The 22,324-nt window shown below is 35.8% G+C and overlaps 2 protein-coding genes across 2 annotated transcripts; both read left to right on the forward strand.

The window, feature by feature from the left end:
* The first annotated feature begins 2,498 nt into the window (after positions 1–2,498).
* On the forward strand, positions 2,499–6,566 carry LOC114196309 (protein SLOW GREEN 1, chloroplastic). Its single transcript, XM_028086910.1, has 4 exons — positions 2,499–3,268; positions 4,382–4,528; positions 4,690–4,770; positions 6,161–6,566. The coding sequence occupies exons 1-4, from the start codon at positions 2,615–2,617 to the stop codon at positions 6,344–6,346; spliced, it is 1,068 nt and encodes a 355-aa protein (XP_027942711.1). The 5' UTR covers positions 2,499–2,614; the 3' UTR covers positions 6,347–6,566.
* Positions 6,567–12,073: 5,507 nt separating this feature from the next.
* LOC114163629 (glucan endo-1,3-beta-glucosidase 8) lies at positions 12,074–13,697 on the forward strand. The gene is made up of 2 exons (XM_028047931.1): positions 12,074–12,438; positions 12,593–13,697. Exons 1-2 carry the CDS (start codon positions 12,074–12,076, stop codon positions 13,695–13,697), a joined length of 1,470 nt encoding a protein of 489 aa, XP_027903732.1.
* The last annotated feature ends 8,627 nt before the right edge of the window (positions 13,698–22,324 follow it).

A 22,324-nucleotide genomic window follows, 5' to 3' on the forward strand; every position in this document is an offset into this window, starting at 1 on the left:
GGAGTTCATCAAGGGTTAAGGTGCTCAAATCGTTTGACTCCTCTATCGCACATACAACATAATTGTATTTAGAAGTCAATGATCTAAGTATCTTACTGACCACCGTACTTTGCTCTATGTTTTCACCATTTGATTTCATCTTGTTCACTACACCAAGGGTTCTTCCCAAAAAGGTGTCCACCTTCTCACCTTCTTTCATACCCAGTAGCTCAAACTCTCTTCTCAGGGCTTGAAGTTGTGCCCTTTTTACTTTGGTGGAACCTTGGTACTTCTGCCGCATTGAAACCCAAATCACCTTCGAAGTCCCTTTGTCAAGAATTGTCTCCAAAATTTCTCTATCAATGGCCTGGAATAAGAAATTCTTAACCTTCAAATCCTTGAGCTTGGCTTCTTCCATGCCTTTTCTCTGTGCCTCACTGGTTGGTGCGGTTCCAATTGCCAGCGGTGGGATCCCTTCATCTACAAGACTCCATAACTCTTTACTTCTCAGAAAGCTTTCCATCATCAAAGACCAATGATCATAATGACCATCAAATCTTGGAATAGCTGGTTGCACGAACTTTTCTGACATTTCTTCTGTAAACTCACGCACAATTTTCACTCTATATCAGGGCCCTTACGGAGCTCTGATACCAGCTGTAAGAAGTTAAAGAGAAAACACGTGAATTGAAGAGGAATGGATGAGTCTTGTTATTCAAAAAGTGGAGTAGCAGGTGGCTTTTATAGCCTTTTACACGTAATGAAGCAAAACAGAAAAAAAGCCACATATCATGGCACATTTACACGAAAAATAAAACTGACCATAAAGAATCGGGTTTATTAAGAACGTGAAATAACAAAATAACAAATAATAACTAATTGACTATCAAAAACTTTTTTCATTGTACTCTTGGAAACTCATTTTTCAGATTCTCATCATTATAATTTTTTATAAAGGACTCACACAAAAAATCAATAAAGATATCACGATTCACATCTTTTTCAATTCGCTCACCCTTTGATCTTCACTTGCTTTATCAGGTTTTTTCCACAAACCTTACACAAAAATAATTTTAAAATTAAAGTACTTTCAAAGACTCCCTTTATGCCAATAATTTGCAAAACACACTCTCCCTTTATGCCAACAATTCACGATATGTAATTGGGTGCAAACCTCACCAAAACAGTCAGTTTTGTAAGTTTGAGTTAGGTTTAAAGTCCACATTTTAACATGGTATCAGAGTCATGAATGAGGGTTTATCTTAGCGATATTTATTATTTGTTGGACTTATTGTTTCACCTACTAACGAGTCACTATCAGACCACCTATTAGTGCCTAGCCCCACGTTCGAGATGTATATACCTATAAGTGTAGGAGTGTGTTGGAAATCTCACATCGAATAGAGATAAGGTTAATCCACGATATAAAATAGGTGCAAACCTCACATCTCAAACTAATTTTATAAAGTTTAGTTAGACTTAAATTTTATTTCTTAATAATTACGAATTCAATTGAATGATTATAAGAACTTTGGTGCCTATAAAGGGAAGATGTTTCTACATGTGGATGCTAATGACAAGCTATTGAAGCGTTTATGCAAGTGATGACGTGACAATTTGATCTTTCAAAAGTGAGATCCAAGATATTCTTGAGCAAAGGATGAAAGGTGGATTAAGCTTCAGAAGCCTAGTAAGAGTTTTCAAGAAAAAAAAAGGATTGTTCTGTGGAATCTTTCTGGCAAGACTTGAACAAGATAAGAAATTGATGTATCTTTTCCTCTTATTAACTTTTTTTATCAATAACAATATATAAAGGAAATTCCCCTTTTTGTGTCCACTTTTCAAAATACCAATTTTACCCTTTCAATATAATAATTTATTAAATTTTAAAAATTGACTGTTATTTTTACAAATTTTTTATAAAATCGGATGTTTATGCTTCTTCTTTTCTTCTTTATTTATCAATGACTATTCTTTTATCTGTTATGATATATTTCACTTTATTTTTAATAAATATAATTTTAATTTATATATTAACTTAATAACATTATAATATTATCACCTACTAATATAATATCTCGTATATTTAAAAAGTGCATACACACAGACACGATAGCGCCTGTTACGCTAGTTATGATAATGTTGTTTGTGAAATTGAAATTGCATTGTCTTTTTTAAAAATTTAATAATACGTCGTTATGTGTGTTCATATTTTTAAATATTTTTATTTTATTATAAATTAATAAATACATGTAATTTGATTAAGTTAGTATATAAGAAAACAATCCTGAGAATAGAAAAAATTATCTGAATGTTTATAGTATAAACTACAAATACAATAAAGAAAAAAAACTTTTTTATACAAAATATTTTAAAATAACAATTAATTCTAAAACATAAATTAATAATTATATCATAAAGAATAAAAAAAATTAATAATTAATTTAATACAGAAAAAATGGTATTACACCAAAGGGTATTCTGAAGTAAAGATGTATAGACGATAAATAATGAGAGATTTAAGTCCATTAAGAGGTTTTAGGAGGGAGAGGGATAAAAGACGACGAAGAGGTGTCCTTGGTCTCAAACTCCGACGACAACAGGTGAGTATTCCCGGCAAGAATATCTATGAAAAATGGCTTCAACTTCAGTCACCACTTTCTCCATCTACTCCGAATCCCAATCAAAGTTCCGCAATTTCCTAGGCCACCCACTGATTCCTAACCGCAATAAACCCACATCAATTTCGGTTCCACCTGCCATGGTTCGCGCCACCCTTTTCTCGACATTCACTTGCTCCCAAACCCCTTGCACACCCTGCTCGAATTTTTCACCGGGAAGAGCTTTATTCAAGTTCCTCTCAGAAAAGGTGGCATTTTTCCTCATTGGGTCGTTTCTGTTGTCGGGTGCCTTCAGCAAGAGAGCTGCTTTCGCAGAAGCATCGCCTTCTGTGAGTTCTGATGTTGTGTTGGAGGAGAAGGTGAAGCCCGCAGAAGAGAAAAATGAGGAAGAGGAAAGCGATGAAGAGGAGGAGATGTGGGAGAAGGTTTTGGAGAAGGACCCGAAAAATGTCGAGGCTCTCAAGGTGGTTTTGTATGGGAAAATTAAGAGAGGGAAGTCAAAGGAGGCTGTGAAGTTTGTGGAGGATTTAATCGCTGCGGAGCCGAAGGAGGTTGAATGGAGGCTTTTGCTTGCACTTTGTTATGAGACAATGGGGCAATTGAGTAAAGCTAAAAGATTGTTCAGGGAAATCTTGAAGAGAAGGCCTCTTCTACTCAGAGCTTTGCATGTAATGTCTTTCGCTGTTTCTTTTTTGCTGTTAAAATTTTGAATGTGTACTGTAAAGTTTGAATTTTGGTTCTGTTAAAAAGGTGAGTGGATAGATAGGTAGGCTTTGGTTTGGTTATTTGAATGCTCTCAGATAGGGATTAGCAATTCTGAAAATGTGGTTCATATTAACTGTCAAAAGCTTTAGAACATAAACTGACAAGAGGATTTGTTTGGTGATAGATTTGTATGAAGAATATTAGTGGCAGTTATGATGGTTTCTAATCAATTGTTTAAATAACTACTATAACTATACTGTAATGTAACACTGATTTGGAAAGTGTGGTTGGAAGGGTTGGTTTTGGGATGGATTCAAATTAGAGATGAGGTTGTCTCAGTCTGGGGATCATAAGGTAATATGGAAGAAACTTAAATGACGATTTGAGGACAAGGCTGATCCTATGTAGCTCCAAGTTTCCCACTAAAGAGAAAGAAAGTGAACGGAAAATAAGAATATGTTATTGGGTATTGTAAATTATGAATTATTCTTCTTAGAACAACCTCAAACAAAATCAGTTTTGGAGAACACGTAAATCCCCATCTTCATTACCTCCTTTCCTCATTTTCATAACAATTAACTGTTTGATTGGAGACCTACTAGCATATTCATTACTTATGTATTGGCATGGTTCCACATCCTACCAAGTTCCTTTCAATTGTTGCGTTTAACTGTATTATTTTCAGTTTCTTATTATGTTGCATGCTGGTATTATTATTATTATTATTATTATTATTATTTATTTCTGCGAAAAAGTTTAACTCGTCACTGTCCTGTAAACCTTGCTTTAACATCTTGTGTTTACCTAGAAGTTTAGAATTCTTGTAGAGCTTCCTGATATTATTTCTGTATCATCAATAGTATTGAATTGTTATTTCTTTGTTGAATTTGGCCTTTTCCATTTTGTTGTGAGCGTTCTTTAGACAGGATTTGATTAGGTTAGTTCGAAATTTATTCCAAGAGATATGTTGCGTACTTTAGATTTAGCTTTGAATGTAATACGTTGGTTATTCCATGGCACTTTATTTGTTACGTTTTTCCATATATGAATGAGATGAGTGACACTCTCATTTACAGGGTTTGGCTATGGCAATGCATAAAAACCATGAAGGTCCTGCTATATTTGAAATGCTAAATAAGGCTCAAGAATTAGCTTCTCGTGAAAACAGAGTTACTGAGGAGAGAAATATAAGAATCTTAATTGCACAAATGCATGCTGTACAGGTGAACTGATGATCCATCAACATAGGGTGGGATTCTTTCAAATTGTTCTATTACCAATCAAGTTTCCACTTTCTCTGCTTATCGGCTACCAATTCAGGATAAACCCAACACAATATCTGTTAGACTTAGTTTATCATGCATAGCATTTCTGTGCTTTGCAGGGTAATTTGGAGGAGGGCATAAAGAGATTGCAAGAATTGATTGATCAAAATCCTCGAGATTTTAGGCCTTATATTTGTCAGGTGAGTTTATCAGCTGGTTAATTATGAGTTGTGCATACAGTCAGTGGTACATTAGTTAATCTTTGAGAATCGTTATGAACATATAGGGTAGTGCCAATGCTTTATAGACAAAATTGCTTTTTATCACAATATTGCCAAACTTTTGGTTCATTTGGTTTTAAAACTTCAAAACTGGAAACATTTTATGAGCTGAAGCACTTATTAATCTGATAAATACAAAATAAATTACTTGGGTCAGAGTTTTAGCTCTGCCAGCTGGACAAAAAAATCATTGACTTGGTCCCAAAGTTGGCTCAGTCGAATCCTTTGATCAATCAAAACTTAGTGAACCAGGTAAGAAAAGAAAAAAGAAAGGGTAAAATTCGAAACCAAGAACAACATGCTGACTAAATGGAAATATTTTACATTTTCTATTAAGTTCTATTGTTGTACTCATGAAATACTTAGACGCAATTTGCAAAATTTAACATAGTTACAGCTTTGATAAAGAATATAGACTGGTTTGTTTATGATTTTTTTTTTTTTTTCATTTAGGAATCCAAAGAGTTATTCCATGAGGATTAAAACAAACAAAAAACTTGCTATTTGTAGGGACTAAATTCTTAATTCAATATCATTTTCATTTGAAAAACTTCAGAGCACAAACACTGAGAGGAGAGGTTTTCAAGAGACTCGGCAAGTGTGTTCTGTGTGATCATATTCTGATTGTATGTAACAAAATTTCTAGGGTGTGAAGAGTAAGAAAACCTTGGTAGAATAGTTAAACTAAACAGTAACTTCTTTCTCCTATAACTGGTGTTTTCGTCAAAGAGAGCTCACTTTTGTTTTTTGTGTCTGCAATGCATGCTGAAGATGCGGTGAGCTTCAAAAACTTGTTTCGTTTCAGTGTTCAAGGAGCAAACTTTTATTTCCATTTTCCATGTTGCACCTGTCTGGTTTTTTTAATATGCTTATTATTTGTGTTAATGCAATTACTTTGGTAGTATACTTTTGTATGATAATTCACACTGAATGACTACTTTCTTTGGTCATAGAACCTAAAGGTAGAGACAGAAGTGATTATGGTTGATTGTGTTGAGAATAGTCTAAGTATGAATCAAAAGTCTCACATTGGATAAAATAGACAAAGTTAAACACTCTATAAGAATAAAGACCCATAACACTATTGCCTTAAAGTTTTGGTGTAAAAGTGGTGTCAAATACCTTGTATACGTGTAATACAAATGTTATATATATATATATATATATATATATATATATATATATATATGTATGTATATATAACCACAATCTCTCAATATGTCTATAACCATAATCCATATGACTAAAATATATAACCCATCAGATTGCTTTCATGAAATGGCTAAACTGATTTTGAACAAAATTGCAGGGAATAATATACAGTCTCTTGGGTAAAACTGAGGAAGCTGCACAGCAGTTTGAAACATATCAAAGTCTTGTGCCTGAAGAATTTCCTCAGAGAGGATTTCTGGATGATGTTACCATAGCAGCAAAAAAAACATCCTTTGAAAAGTTTAATAAAGAATTTAGAAATCAATTTTCTTATCGGAAATAAACTTGCTGTCTTGGCAACTATCATGGGTGCAATTCAGTGGCAGACTCTTGATAAAGCGAAAACTTAGACTACTTTCTTGATGTAATACAATGTATAGCACAGTTTTGTTTTGTGTTTTTTTCTTGAGCTATATTACATGTTTGGTTAGGATTTTCTTGTTTTACTTTGCTTAAGATAATGTATTTCAATCCTAAAATATGGAGCTCTATTTTGACACAAACTTTTCGGCTCTCGTTTGAATGTGTTAGAGTTTCATTGATGATTGACACCTCTTTTCAAATGGCGTATCTGGTGAAACTTTTCTCACTACACTTTAATGCAGCAATTTCTTATCATAATGGAAAAAAAACATTATATGATATTATGCAATCTTATATTATTATATTGTTATTTGTAATTATAACTTTTAACAGAAAAAAATGGCAGGTGTTCTTATTTAAAAAAGAAGAAGAAATAACTGGTTATTAAACTTCTAAAATATTACAATCTAAAAATAAAATATAACAAACTTATTTTATGATTGCCATTTCTTTACTATATATAAAATATTTATTGTTTGTATTATTTTAACTATTATTTATATTTTCGTTTATCTAAAACAAAAAAATTAGGCATTTAGTTTTGTATTATTACCTTTATTTTAATAAAATAGAGACAACACTTAGGAGTTTTACATAAATAATGATAATTCACTACAAAAATAAATATTTAAATGGGAAGCCATTTTTAAGACAAAATAATTAGTTTCTATAATAACAAATTTAGATAATAAAAATTATTGATATTTAAAATTGTTATTATGAATAAATGTTATAATTGATTTGTGAATTAGTTACTAACATAAGTTATTAAGATTTTAGCTATGAAAAAAATTAATGTCTAAATTGGTCTCTAAGTAGAGACCATTTTTAGACACTAATTCTTTTGATAGTTAGTTAACATTAGAGGCCAATTTAGTGATCAACATTCAAAATTCAATTATACTTTTTTATTCATAATAGATACGATTTTAAATGTTAATAATCTTTAATTTATAAATTGATCATTATACTGACTAATTTAGTTGCTACACAGAAATTTTCTAAATTATATTATTGTTCTTTATGATGTAATGTAGTAATATAATCAACATGAAATTAGAGTTATTAATATTAACATTAGTAGTGGAATAAATGTTTATTAATTGATATTCAATTATAACATATTTAAAATACAAATGTGATAATGCTGATTCATTCGGTAATGTGTTTAATAAGGTTGAGTTAAGTTAGATCGATCAATTTGACACCTATACTTCAAACCCATATCTTACATTTTCTAAATCTCACTATATTAGTATAAACAAATAATAATTGTTTGGTCAATATTTATTTTATTATATTATTTTAGAAGAGAAGTCATCTTTAATATCTTTCCATGTGAAATTTGGTACAAATGAGGTTTAGTGAACTATTTATTTTTCAATGTTGTTCGGTAATTAAAAAAATAGTAATTGGTTGTATTTTTCTTAAAGTATATATTTTTTTGTTAATGTCGTTTAATTGTCTAATGTATGTTGGATAAATGATTAATTTATAATTGGATCATTCTTTAAAAAATCTTAGTAGGAAGTTGATCATCTCTCTTATAACGTTTTTTTCTCTAAAATTTTTGTCTTTTCTTCTTGATATTTCACTCAAATATCATTTGTTGTTCAATTAGAGCTTGTCATTGCAGTCACCATGAAGAACTCTACAAATATCATTGATCAAAATCAAGAATAGAGTAAGTTCTCTTTTTCCTTGTTTGTAGGAGCTCAATTTGTGTATTCCCGTTTTCTTGATTGTTTTTTTTTTGAGTTACATGTGATTTTTCTCTACTCCTATTAACTCTAAGAATTTTGGTGAGTCCACTCATGCCCTCATATAATTAATTTGATCTTCTTGTGCGTGTAGATAGGTTTTTAGTGAGAGGGAGATGTGGAAAGGTGATTGAGATCTTAAGTTACCAATTGAGGTGAGAAAAGCTAAAATTTTGAACTAAATGTACAATGATTTTCATCTATTTATGATTATACACTTATGTGGTGATCTGATATACTAAATTGTCTGTTGAATGTTGTCTTGGTTGGTATGAGATGAAAAATCGCTAAATTGCATGTTTGTTATGTGTATGTATGGTGGAAATTGGGGTTTCTTTGAAATGCATGCTAAATGAGATAAGTTTGTTAGCAATAGAAGTGTGTAAGAATTGGAGATGTTTATGACTTGATGGAAACTTGCAATTAGTTTTTGTATGCTTACCATTTGCTAAATTGCAGGAAATTGGTGTCTGCGTTATGTAGACTCATTGGATGAGTTTGGTCGAGAGTCAGGAGATGCCTTCACGGTGAGCAAGTAAACTCTCTTAGAGTGAGTGCTAGATTCAAGTTTGGTAAAGATTCCGGGAATGGGATCTTGGTAAGCGAGCCTATTCTCACTAGGCGAATTTTCATGCTATTTGTTCCAGTGCTGGACTCGTTGGGCGAGACCACTAGTCACTAAGTGAGTGAACCTCCATGGGTTACTCGTTGAAGGTCACTCATTGAGCGAGTACATGATATCGTTGAGTGAGTTTGTATTTTCCATAGTGTTTTGTTTGAGAAGGAATTTTATGAGAATTTGAGAAGGAAAGGTGATATTGTTATAATGAGGTGGTTATCAAGTAAATAGAATGATATGTGATACTATAATGTTGTGATTTGTTGTATGGTTGTATCCTTTCTAAGGAGCAAGCTTATATAGTAATTCAATTTTAGTGTTATGGTTTGACTAAGGAACCCCTTTTGAAGTCATCATTATAATGTACTAGACTCATGAACTCATGTAGAGGTTGGAGTTTAGGTAGTGAAGAGTGAAGGAGATTCCTATAGTTGGCTCTGAGGTCGGGACCTCTTTTCTTTTAAGCTATAGAGAATTAACCTTGTCACAATTAGGGGAAAACCGATTATCATTACTGGTTTGTAATGCTTGAAGCTTTAAGGATTTTAATCTTTGGGTGATAGGTGTAGGGCTTCTAGAGTTCGAGTTAGTGCATAAATCTAGATAAATTGAGTCTAGAGTTAAGTGCTTATGGATGTATGCTTTATTGTGGAATGTATGCTCAATGGTTTTATTTTCTTTTTAATTTCATTTGAATATTATGATCTCTCAAAGTGATCATTAGCTTACCCTCCTTCGTGTGTTAGTTTTCGTATCTCTTTTGCAATGGTCACTTTCACGACGTGAGCAGACGGGGCAACAAATGGTGATGAGGCTAGCCAATATGTTGATGGTCGTCTTTGGAGTTTGTTTTGGAAAAATGTATATAAATATATATCAAATGGTGTAGTTATTAGTTTTAAAGTGTATTATGAAAATTTTTTAGTAGCTTATGTAGTTTTGAAGAACTATAGTATGTAAAAAGACTATAACTACACTATTATGGTATTTTTATGTATGCTTCATTCAACTATATGACCAGGTATTGTTTAATACTAGATTTGTAGGAATCCAAGATAGTTGAAATATTGTATTTGGGTTGTTACATTTTTTGTATCAGAACAGTTGAATTCTATGGTGACTTTTGTCTTTCGGTCTATGATCCTTGAGAAGGAGTCATATAAGTGATTAGAGGTTTTTAAATAGTGTTAAGTATAGGTTATGATTATTGTATTTCCTTGTGTGAACAAAAAATATGGCACATAGGCCACCAACCCCTCCGCCTTCTCCCTCTTCATACATGTCTAGTCTAGCAAGGGCGATCGAGACCATGGTTGCAACTTTGCAGCAACAGAGTGCGTCCAAGTCACAACAACATCATGTTGCCCTCCAACAGATGGAGGCTGCAAGGTTTGCACTAGAAGCCTCTTAATGACAACATCTAGTTGCTGCATTGCAACTGTTGGAAGCTACCAGAGTGAAAATTGGAGCTTCTCAACCACATAGTTCACAACCCGTTGAGTGGAGTTTGGAGGATTTTCTGAAACATAGTCCAAGACGGTTTGATGGGAAGACAAGCCCCAATGAAGTAGATCAGGGGATGAAGGACCTAGAGACAATTTTTTATACTAGAGGTGCCTAGAGGAGAGTGAGCTTGTTTACACTATGTGTATGCTATCGAGAGAGGCAGAACATTGGTGGACTAATCATGAAGCTAATCATGGAGGAAAAAATGAACAAGGGGTGCCATGTGTCAAAAAATTGCTATATGTGCTTCCTAATTTGTTACGTTTCTTGATAACATACAAAAATATAATATCATAATTTAATAATAGTAAAAACTAAAACTAATATATTTTAAAATTTTTAAATATTTTAAATAAGCATAAAAATAAAAAATATTTTTTTTAAAAAAAATTGAGTTTTAATACCATATAAAACACTTTTAAAATAGTAAGTTTTCCAAAATGAAGATGACACAATTCACTTTTTTTTACTATAAATAACTATTTTTTTCGGTTATGAATAAGGATAAAAACCTTATCATGTAAACCTATTCTTCTATAAAGCAAAAACTCATATTTATTATAACTTTTTAATATATGATGAATGTAAAACGTGTATTTCACTTCATTCATATTTCATTAGATAGAATATTCTCGTTCATACTCCATTAAATAGTATATTTACATACTCGTTTAAATATTCATTAAATAATTAATTTTACAAAAATGTAAAAGTTAAAATAAAAAAAATATGATATTAACGAAAAATTAAATGTAAAAAATAATTTTTTTTCTCTTCATGTCAACTAAGAATAAAAAAAATTATAATTACATAAATTTTAAAAAAAATACTAAACAAAAAAAATATATTTTAATAATTTACAAGCTATTGCTTCGTGTACTCTCCTAATTATTAATTGCAACTACACAATAATTGAAAATTATTAAAATATCTTTCGTTACCCTACCACACTATTATAAGTGAAGGAGAACGTTGCAAAGAAAGTAGAAGTGAGAGAACACAAAAAATAACTCATTCATGAAAGCTTTTTTCGAAACTTATTTCATGTATTTGGTAAAGTTTGTTTCAGAAATCTCATTTCAAAAGGTGTTGTATACACTTTTGGAAAGTTTGTTCCGATAATCCTATTCTAGAAAATTTATTCCAAAATATATTTCATGTGTTCCAGAAATTGTTATCAAAATTTTGTTTCAAAAAGTTTGAAAAGTTTGTTCCTAAAAATGTTTAGAATATGTATGTTAGAAGTCAGTTTTACAAAGAATAAAGAGCCATTTTGAAAATTTGAAGGTTGCGCAAAGAAATTTTGAAGTGTAGAAAGCAAAAGCCTTATTGACAATCTGAAAGCTTGGTCCACAAAGAACAAATATTCCATAAAAATTTATGGGCAAACTGAAACATGCTAAAAATAGTAGAAATGGTTCAACCGTATAAACTAAAAATACCCTCATTTACTCATGTTCTCTAATACATGGTAAATTATTCAATAGACATCGTCGACAAAACTTATTTATGTTGTTTTAACAATTACAACATGCCAATTCTTATTTATGAGTGTAAAAACAACTACTAGAGTTATATTGAGTTAAACCTTAAATAACCAGTGTTTTGAACTCTTTATTTAGACATAACAAGTATGAACATTTAAGAAAAACAACTTATTTTCGTTTCCAAAACTCAATATTTCCTTCTATAAACCTCTTCGATATTTTTCAATCTCATCATTGTAGTATCCACTAATTTACCATTTGCAACAACTCAAAGCATGGCTCGAGTGCAGTTCTTTGTGTTTTGTTTGCTATTGGTGTTAGCTTTGTACCAATTTCAAGATGTCCAAGGTGCAGAGTCTGTACCAGGTCTTGGCATCAATTGGGGTGCATTAGCATCCCACCCTTTGAATCCCAACATTGTGGTAAATATGTTGAAAGACAATGGGATTAAGAAGGTTAAACTTTTCGATGCAGATCCTTGGATTTTTGGTTCTTTGGCTGGAACAGACATTGAAGCCATGATTGGAATTCCTAATGATCAATTGAGTAAATTTGCTGGAAGTAGCCATAGTGCAGAAGAATGGGTGGAAGCAAACATCACCAAACATCTTCATGGTCGTCATGGGATCGTAAACATCAGGTATAACATTAAGATCCATGCACTTTGTCATCATGGTAAACCAAATTACTTCTCCACATTTAAAAACATTAAAAATATCACAACAATGTCATTTAAGTTTGTGAAAGTTCAAAAATGTGTTCTTTAATTCCGCGTAATCATGTTATTATTGCAGATATGTATCTGTCGGAAATGAACCATTTATGAAAGCTTACAATGGTTCATATGCGGAGACCATACTCCCAGCAATGCAAAATATTCATAGGGCTATCAACAAAGCTAGTCTTGGAGACATAGTGAAGGTCACCACAACTTTAAATGCTGATGTTTATGAGTCTCCTTCAAACAATCCCTCAGATGGAGATTTTCGGAGTGACATTCGTGACGCTATGCAACAAGTATTGAGTTTTCTTCACGAAAATAACTCGCCATTTCTTGTCAATATATACCCTTTCCTTAGTCTCTACCAGAATGAAAATTTTCCAGTAGAATTTGCATTCTTTGACGGCCAAGGAGGAACAGTTCAAGACAAAGATGTGCAATATAGTAATGTGTTTGACGCAAATTTAGACACCCTTGTTTGGTCATTGAGAAAAGCTGGCTACCCTAACATGAGAATTGTGGTCGGTGAAATTGGATGGCCAACTGATGGAAACAAAAATGCCAATAACAATAATGCAAAAAGATTCTACCAAGGGCTACTTAAGAAAATGGCAAACAATAAGGGAACCCCACTTCGCCCTGGCGCCATGGAGATTTATCTATTTTCTCTCACTGATGAGAACATGAAGAATATTGACCCTGGTAAATTTGAGCGTCACTGGGGAATTTTTGGCTACGATGGAAGTGTTAAGTTTCCAATTGATTTTTCTGGTCAGGGACAAGACAAATGGCCTATAGCAGCCAAAGGTGTCGTGTACCAGGATCACATATGGTGTGTCCTAAACCCTGATGTTAAGAACTTGAGCCTTTTACCAAGTGCAATGGACTATGCTTGTGCTAATGGGGATTGCACGAGCTTAGGATTTGGTTGTTCTTGTGATAATTTAGACCTAGCTGGCAATGCTTCCTATGCTTTCAACCAGTACTTTCAAACAAGGGACCAAAATGTTGATTCTTGCAATTTCAATGGATTAGCCACTATTGTGAAACAGGATCCATCCAGAGGAAGCTGCATATTCCCTATAGAAATTGAGAGCAACGGTGATAAGCGAAGAGCAATTCACACTCTTGGAACCCATTTGATTGGCTTGGTGTTGTTTTTTATCACATTCACATAAATGTTGTATTCAATAATTATAATTTTTAAAATTCAAATTTGACTTTTGTATGAAAACATCTAACATACTTGATTTTAAGTTTGTTTTTAATCCCTGAACTTGACGTGAAATTAGAATTTTTCCATGTCCGAAACTTTGATACATTTTAGTTCTAAATTCTTAAAATTAATAAATATAGTCCCTTTTTCTTCTTCTTGTACTTTCTAGCTTTACTCTTTTCTTCCAACTTTTGCTTGAAAACTGGACAATCTAGTTTTATATGGCCTTGTTTGCCATATACAAAACATGTAGGAACAACAACTTGTTCTTGCTTCTTGAAAGGTCTCCTTGTTTATGTAGATTTGTGGTTAGCTTTATTTTTATATTTGAGGAATTTGGAAAGCATATTTACCATCAGATTCAAGGCTTCACTTTCTCAATTCAGAAAAAAAATTTAGCGTCATTGGGGAATCATTTTCTATGATGGAATATGGTCAGGGACAAGACAAATGGCCTGTAGCAGCAAAAGGGGTCATGTACCAAGATCACATATGGTGTGTCCTAAACCTTGATGTTAAGAACTTGAGCCTTTTACTAAGTACACCAGACTATGCTTGTGTTGGTGCGGATTGCATAAGCTTAGGATTTGGTTGTTCTTGTGATAATTTAGACCTGGCTAGAAATGTTTCCTATGCTTTCAACTAGTACTTTAAAACAAGGGACCAAAGTATTGAGGCTCACAATTTCAACGGGTTAGCCACTATTGTGAAACAAGATCCATCTCAATTTCAACGGGTTAACGTAATTTGGTTAAAAGAACTATATTGATTTACTTTTAAAGTTTGTGAACCAAAATGTATTAAAATTTCGGACATAGACGAATTCCAATTTTAGGTCAAAATTCAGTGACTAAAAGAATAGTTAACCCTACTTTAAAATATAAAATATGAAAAGATATTTAGACGTTTTGCTTGTGGGAACTTTCGATATTCGTATTTGATATTTAAAAAGAGGAGTTATCAATAAGGTTCTCAATCAATTTGTTGATATAATTTTAAAAGTAACAAATTTATAATATATGATAATTTATTAATGACAATACAAAACTACTTTACACCGTTACTAAATAGCCTTTAAATTGCATATCCATCGCAATATTAACATCTTATGCCTAACTAAAATTTTGTAGAAATGTAACAGATAATCCATTACATTTTTAATATAATCAATTATGTTATACAATTAATCATTTTAAAGTGAAAAAAAATCAATTTAAATTTAATATATTTAAATGTTTTATAGATTTTAAAGTTTCATTTTCCATATTAAAATGCAAGGTAAACCCACAAAAATATAGTATGAAATTGCCTCCTTAACCAGAAAAACAAAGAACAAAGCTGTGAAACACGGGTGTTTTTTCCTACATTTCATAAAACTTTTGGACTTCCCATTCATTTTGGAAATAATTTTCTATATTTTGAAAATAATTTTTTATAATATATTTTTACAGTCTAAAAGTTCCATTTTAAAATAGATGGAAAGGTGCCCATAATTTTACGGGACAAAGAAAATTAAATTCTTAATTCACTATTTTCAACTATTCTCTACATTTTGGATATATAACTTTTTTTCTCAAAAAAAGTAAAGCTCATAAGTTGATTAAGTAGAGTGATCCATTTTAGAAGCTATAGATATTATTGACGTGTTATTGCTTCCTACACTCCCAAAATCACTAACGGCATCTGAACACTGATAAAAAAAAGATTAAAATACTTTCTCTTATCGCACCACCCCCAGCTGCCGCTGCCACTTCCATCCTTGCCACCACTGCAAAGGAAGAAGAAAAGAGAAAAACGCTGTAAAGGACAAAAAAAAAGAGAGAGAAAAAATATAGAAGGAAGTTTTTTCTGAAAAGTTATTTTCGATATTCATTTTGTGTTCCGGAAAGTTTATTCTAAAAATCTTATTTTAGAAAGCTTGTTTTGGAATATATTTCATGCATCTGACAATTCTATTATGAGAAACCCCTTTCAGAAAGATTCCAAAAATTATGAAAAGTTTGTTTCTAAAATTTTCAAAAACATGTAATTTGAAGGTCACTTTTACTTGGGATACAATTGTCATTTTGAAAATTTAGAAGTTATGTAAAATAATCATGGGGTGTTAGAATATATTTACAATATTGTTTTGCCCTCTATTACTTATTTTGTCTTTTGTGTAACAATAAGGTGATTCTAGAAATAGTTTGTTGCTGACTGTCAATCAGATATTATGCCTACTCTATATTTCTCTCCATTCTAATATGGTATATAGAGCTTGAAAAGTCTTTTTCATGGCTGACGTCCCTGGTCCCACTACTCCCTCTCCCATACTATTCTCTTATACTGTATCAGAAAAGTTATCTGATACCAATTTTTTAATATGGAAGCAGCAGATTGAACCTGTTATCAAGGCCCACCGCCTCCACCGATTCGTGGTCAACCCTAATATCCCACCACAATATACCTCCCTTTCTGATTGTGACCTAGGGAAAGAGAATCCCGATTAGACTCTATGGGAGACACAAGACCAACTTCTTCTCTCATGGCTGCAATCTTCCCTCTCTGATTCGTTCCTTCCGCACGTTCTTGGGTGTACATCTCTCTGGTTCTGCTATGTTTCCATCTGCCACAAATCCGCCCGTCCCTCTTTTACTCACAAATTTGTTATATGTTCCTTCTATTAATAAAAACCTAGTTAGTGTTAGCAAATTTACTAGTGATAATCATGTTTATTTTGAGTTTTACCCCTCTCTTTGCTTTGTCAAGTCATAGGTTGACCACTCTGTTCTTCTCTCGGGCTATCTAGGATCTGATGGTTTATACCAATTTCCTTCACTTCCACTGCACTCTATCTCCAAGTCCTCTCAGTGTCATCTCTCACAACACTTCTCAACTGTTGCCTCTAGTGTTCCTTCGTCATCTTCACCTGCATCATCCACCAATTATGTTGTTTCTTTATACTCTTTGTGGCATCATAGACTAGGCCATCTGTCATCTTATGTTTTACAAAATGTTCTCAAACGTTGTAATCTTCCTTCCATAAATAAAACACCTGTTGACTTTTGTGTTGCATGCTGTATGGGTAAATCTCACCAACTTAATTCTCAGTCTTCTTTCACCACTTATACCCAACCTCTTGAACTTATTTTTTGTGATCTTTGGGGACCATCCCATGTTCACTCCTCTCTTGGATACAATTATTATATTTCCTTTGTTGATGCTTACAGTCGGTACACCTGGATTTCTTTCATCAATCATAAAATTAAAGCAGTGCAAACTGATTGGGGTGGTGAGTTTCGACCTCTCACTCAATTTCTTCACTCTGTTGGCATTCATCATAGACTCATTTGTCCTCACACCCACCATCAAAATGGTGTTATTGAACGTAAGCATCGTCACATTGTTGAAATAGGACTCACCCTTCTATCCCAATCTTCTCTACCTCTCAAATTTTGGGACCATGCTTTTCATACTGCTGTTTACCTCATTAATAGACTGCCTACTTCTGTTGTGCCCCATTCTGTTCCTTATTCTCTCATTTTTCACAAAGATCCCAATTATCACTTTTTACGTGTGTTTGGTTGTGCGTGTTATCCTCACACACGTCCTTACAACCACCATAAACTAGCATTTTGCTCCACGTCTTGCACCTTTCTAGGCTATTCCTCTTGTCACAAAGGTTACAAATGCCTTGATTCCCATGGTAGGCTTTTTATTTCCAAAGATGTCATATTTGATGAACACACCTTCCCCTTTTCATGCACCTCCCCTACCCTTCCTTCCTCCACTCTTCAATTCCGGCCTCATCCTCTTGGTCTTCTTCCTACTCCAGTTGCACCACCCATTCAGCATGCTCCTCTTGAGTCAACCTCTGTTTTATCCTTTCCTGTCTCCTCTATTCCTACATCCTCTCCAGTTAGTTCTTCCCCTACTTTACCTCCTTCTAGTTCTGCTCCTGATTTACCTCTAGCTACCCCTCAGTCCACGTCCACTCACCCCATGCAAACTCGGTCAAAGTCTGGTATTATCAAACCCCGCCTCTATCCCTCTCTTCTTATTACTACTGCAGAACCTCATACAGTCAAGCAGGCCTTGTCTTCCCCACTTTGGAGAAAAGCAATGCATGATGAATATGATGCATTATTGGCAAATAATACATGGTCTCTTAGCACTCTTCCCTCGGGTCGTTCAACTTTTGGCTGCAAATGGATTTTTCGAATTAAAGAAAATCCTGATGGCACAGTAAACAGATACAAGGCCAGGTTAGTTGCCAAAGGTTTTCACCAGAAATTTGGTTGTGATTATTCTGAAACTTTCTCTCTTGTAGTGAAGCCTATCACTATTCGCATTATTCTCACACTGGCTGTTACTCACCACTGGTCTATTCAACATATTGATATCAACAATGCATTCTTACATGTTAGTCTTCATGAAGATGTTTACATGACTCAACCCCCTGGTTTTGAGTCTGTTGATTCACCTCTTGTTTGCAAACTTCATAAGTCAATTTATGGCCTAAAACAAGCCCCTAGAGCTTGGTATGAGAAATTCACCACTACTCTTATTGGTTTTTGTTCCTGCAGAGAACAAACAAGAGATTAGACACAAGCGTCACCTTACCATGTAGTCCGCTATCTCTTCAGTTGGCCTCTTCCCGGTCAATACGTGTCGGCTTGGACCCAGGAGGGGTTACCTGCAGAAGGGTCTCCGAAGCTCAAGTTAGTCAAAGCTCTCAGAGAGTCAAATCAGTGATTAATGAATGCGTACCTTTAAATGATGGGGTCCACGTGTATTTATAGAACATTAATGACGTTTGACCATCGCATGGGCTGGGTTTTGACTTGGGCCCCAGCTTGGGCCATGAGTGGGCCTGGGCCCCAAAACAGGCCCTGGAGGTCTATTGAAGGCGGGGCATTGATGTTAGTTAACTTTCTAGACAAGTAGTCGATTTCGACCGGCTACCTGCCTAGGTGGCTTATGCCGGTGGTGTTCGGGTACTAGATGCTAGGCGGTTTTGATGTGTATATTGTTTACTTGGTTGAGTTTGGCTAGGTACGGTACACCAGTCCCCCAGCCTTGTCCGATATGAGTTGTCGGTCAAGGATTACATGTGTTGGTGAACTAGCAAAACCAGCTAGGTGTGATACACCAGTCCCCCAGCCTTTAAGTGTGGTGAACAGTGTTAAGGCTTGGGATTTGTAGGTGTCAGAAGGTAGGTGCAATGGCGTCAGGTGGTCACATCGTTAACTTTTGGCGCCGTCGTTTTATGTGTCATATCCTTCATAATGATGGTGTCGATTGGTATGGGGTTTTATTTTGGCGGGAAGAATTTTAGTCGTTTGGGATCGTGGACTATAAATATGGGTTTGAAAGCAGCGGAGGGTTTACTTGGTTCATTTGCGAGAGTTTCGAATTCAGAGATCTTGTGCGCATCATATTGTCCGACTAGTTCCCAAATTCAACCGACATCTTTCCGTAAAAACGAAAACATGTATGTCTAGTAGCGATAGCACATCGTTATCTGCGTCTAGTAGTAGTCAAAGTACTGAGTCGGATAGGAGTAGGGATGAACGGCTTCGCGGAGAGGGTATGAGTGCTAGAGTTGGCACAAGTGGAATGCCAATGGAGGTGGTGAGGGAAGTTCGAGAAGATCCTCCTGAGGAGCTGGAGGAGAGTAACTGGCCGGCCAAGGGTGGTTATGCGTGGGTCGCATCTGATGTTCGTGACCAGCCATCACTGTTTAGGTGGTCTCGCTTGTTGAACTCTTGGCTAAACTGTACACCCGTCATGTCTAGAGGGGTCAGCGGAGATATTGTTTCGTTGGAAAGGGTGAGCGCCATCGACCGGGTATGCCACGGGCAAGAAGGGGCTACCGAGAAGTTCTTTTATATGTATATGTGCCATTTTTCTCAGCTTCACATACGACTACCCTTCGACGACTTCACTATGGGCGTGCTGCGGGCGTTGAATGTGGCGCCTACTCAGCTACACCCTAATAGTTGGGCTTACTTACAGGCCTTCCGCATTCTGTGCGAGTCGTTGTACTTGGAGCCTTCCCCTTATGCATTTTTGTATTTTTATGATACCAGACCCCGGAGGCCGGCTACTTGGCTTTCTTTAATCAGTCGTCCTAGCATTAGCAGGTTGGATGCATTCTCCCAATCTTTCAAGCACTTCAAAGACGGGTACTTCAAGGTCGTAGTGAAGGAGGGAGGTGAGCCGTATTTTCTGAATGCGGATGGGAGTACCAAGTTCCCTTTTAGTTGGACCAACAATCCTTCTCGTTACAAGGACATGGGAGTGGAGGAGTTGTCGGCTGGAGACAAGGAGGTGGTGGGGATGTTGTTAAGATTTGTGGATAAGTTGCCCACTAAGAGCTTAGTTAGGGTTTATAATTCGGTGCATCCGATAATAGATATTGAAGGTATCTGTTTATTACTTAAGCTGTGTTAATGATGTTAAGTTGTTTTGATCCGAGTTGTGATATGTTATTGCAGGGCATATGGCGCAATCTGGTAAGAAGAACTTGGCGCTCTTTCAAGCACTGAGGAAGGAGATGGCCGCCAAGGCCAAGGAGGCTGGGAAAGCTGGTGTTCCCAATTTGCAGGAATCCGTGGTGGAAGTACATGTACACGGCGGAACGAAAAGGAGAGCTGAGCTCCCGCCTCGACCTGGGAAGGGTAAGGATGTGAAGAAAATAAGGACATCTCGATCAACCTCCTAGATACTGTTGTGAACTCTATCGATAACATGGAGGTTGATCATATCGTGAGAACAATGGTTGAGTTTGGGAGCAAGGCATTAGTCTTGGCGGTGAGATTACGTATTTGGGCTTTTTCTCTGAGTTCGGGAAGGAGGTTGAGATGTAAGGCCATGTTCTGGTGGTTGTGAGTTGGGTCGTACAGTTCTCGGCGCAGGGACGGTTCGCCAATTTCTACTGGTATCATGGCGTCTGCGCCGTAGACTAGGCTGAAAGGGGATTCATTTGTTGACGATTGAGGGGTGCATCTGTAGGCCCATAGCACTTCAATTAATTCTTCCGGCCATCGGCCTTTAGCGGTATCCAATCTTTTACGCAGTTCTACGAGGATAACTTTGTTTGCCGCTTCCGCTTGCCCATTGGTCTGTGGGTGTTCTACCGAACTTGTGATATGTTTGATGCCTAAATCGGTGTACAATTTTGCTAATTCCTTGTCAATGAATTGTCGGCCGTTATCTGTTATGATGGTATGTGGTATACCATATCTGCATATGACGTCCTTCCACACAAACTGCTGGACCTGCTGGGCCGTGATGGTGGTCAATGGCTTGGCTTCAATCCATTTGGTGAAGTAGTCAACAGCTACGATTAGGAACTTAACCTGTCCTTTGCCGGGTGTGAAGGGGCCTAGGATGTCCATTCCCCATTTAGCGAATGGCCAGGGGGACAATATGTGGTGTAGCTGTTCTTGTTTTTGATGTATAAGGTTGCCGTGCTTCTGGCATGGTTTACATTTCTTGACGTAGTCTTGGCAGTCCGCCTCTATTGTGGGCCAGAAGTACCCGGCTCTGAGAATTCTTGTGGCCATGGTGCGCGCGCCTGACTGATAACCACAAATTCCTTCGTGTAGTTCCTTAATGACGTACTGGGCTTGTTCTGGCGTGACACATTTAAGTAGGGGTTGGCCGTATCCGCGTTTGTAGAGGTCGTCACCTACCATAGTGTACCTAGTGGCCTTGGCCAGCCAAGTTTTGTCCGCGTCGGCAGGATGGTTGCCGGTTTTGAGGTACTGTATGTAAGGGGTGGTCCAGTTTGGGTTTTGGGTGGGAGTGATACTGTTTGATGGGGTATGTGTTAACGTTTGGCAAGTGTGTGTAACGGAGGGTGTGGATAGTGTTTGCTGCAGCAAGGACCGGTTACGGTTTTTGAGTTTGGTGCTGGCTAATTTGGAAAGAATGTCGGCTCTGACATTATCGGTTCTGGGTATGTGTTCGACGCGGACTTGTTCAAAGGCGGATTGGATGATTGCGCGTACTAGATGGTAATATTGTTGGAGGATGGGGTCTTTGATTTGGAACTCGTCGTTCAGATGACCTACGGTGAGTTTGGAGTCGGTTTTGCATGTTAACCTTTTGACACCGACTTCACGGGCTAGAGAGAGCCCGGTGAGGATAGCTTCATACTCGACTTGATTATTCGACGTTTTGAAAGCGAAGTGGAGAGATTTCTCAATGAGGATGTCGTTGCGGCCCTCCAGTACGATGCCGGCACCGGCACCCCTTGGGTTGGAGGAGCCATCTACATGAAGCGTCCATTGGTCCTCAGTAGGTGCTTGCTGCAGGTCGTTGACAAAGTCTAAGAGACATTGGGCTTTGATGGGGCCGTGTGGTTCATAGCGGATGTTGAATTCGGAGAGCTCCACGGCCCATGATGACATGCGTCCGGCTAAATCTGGTTTTTATAGTATTTTCTGAATTGGGTAATCGGTCTTGACGGTTATGGTGTGGTTTTGAAAATACGGGCGTAAGCGGCGTGCGGCGTGGACCAAGGACAAGGCTAGTTTCTCTACCATTTGGTATCTGGTTTCAGGATCTTGTAGTGTCCTGCTTACAAAGTAAACAGGATGC

The sequence above is a fragment of the Vigna unguiculata genome, chromosome 9 (assembly GCF_004118075.2).
Source record: "Vigna unguiculata cultivar IT97K-499-35 chromosome 9, ASM411807v1, whole genome shotgun sequence".
Taxonomy (NCBI): Eukaryota; Viridiplantae; Streptophyta; class Magnoliopsida; order Fabales; family Fabaceae; genus Vigna; species Vigna unguiculata.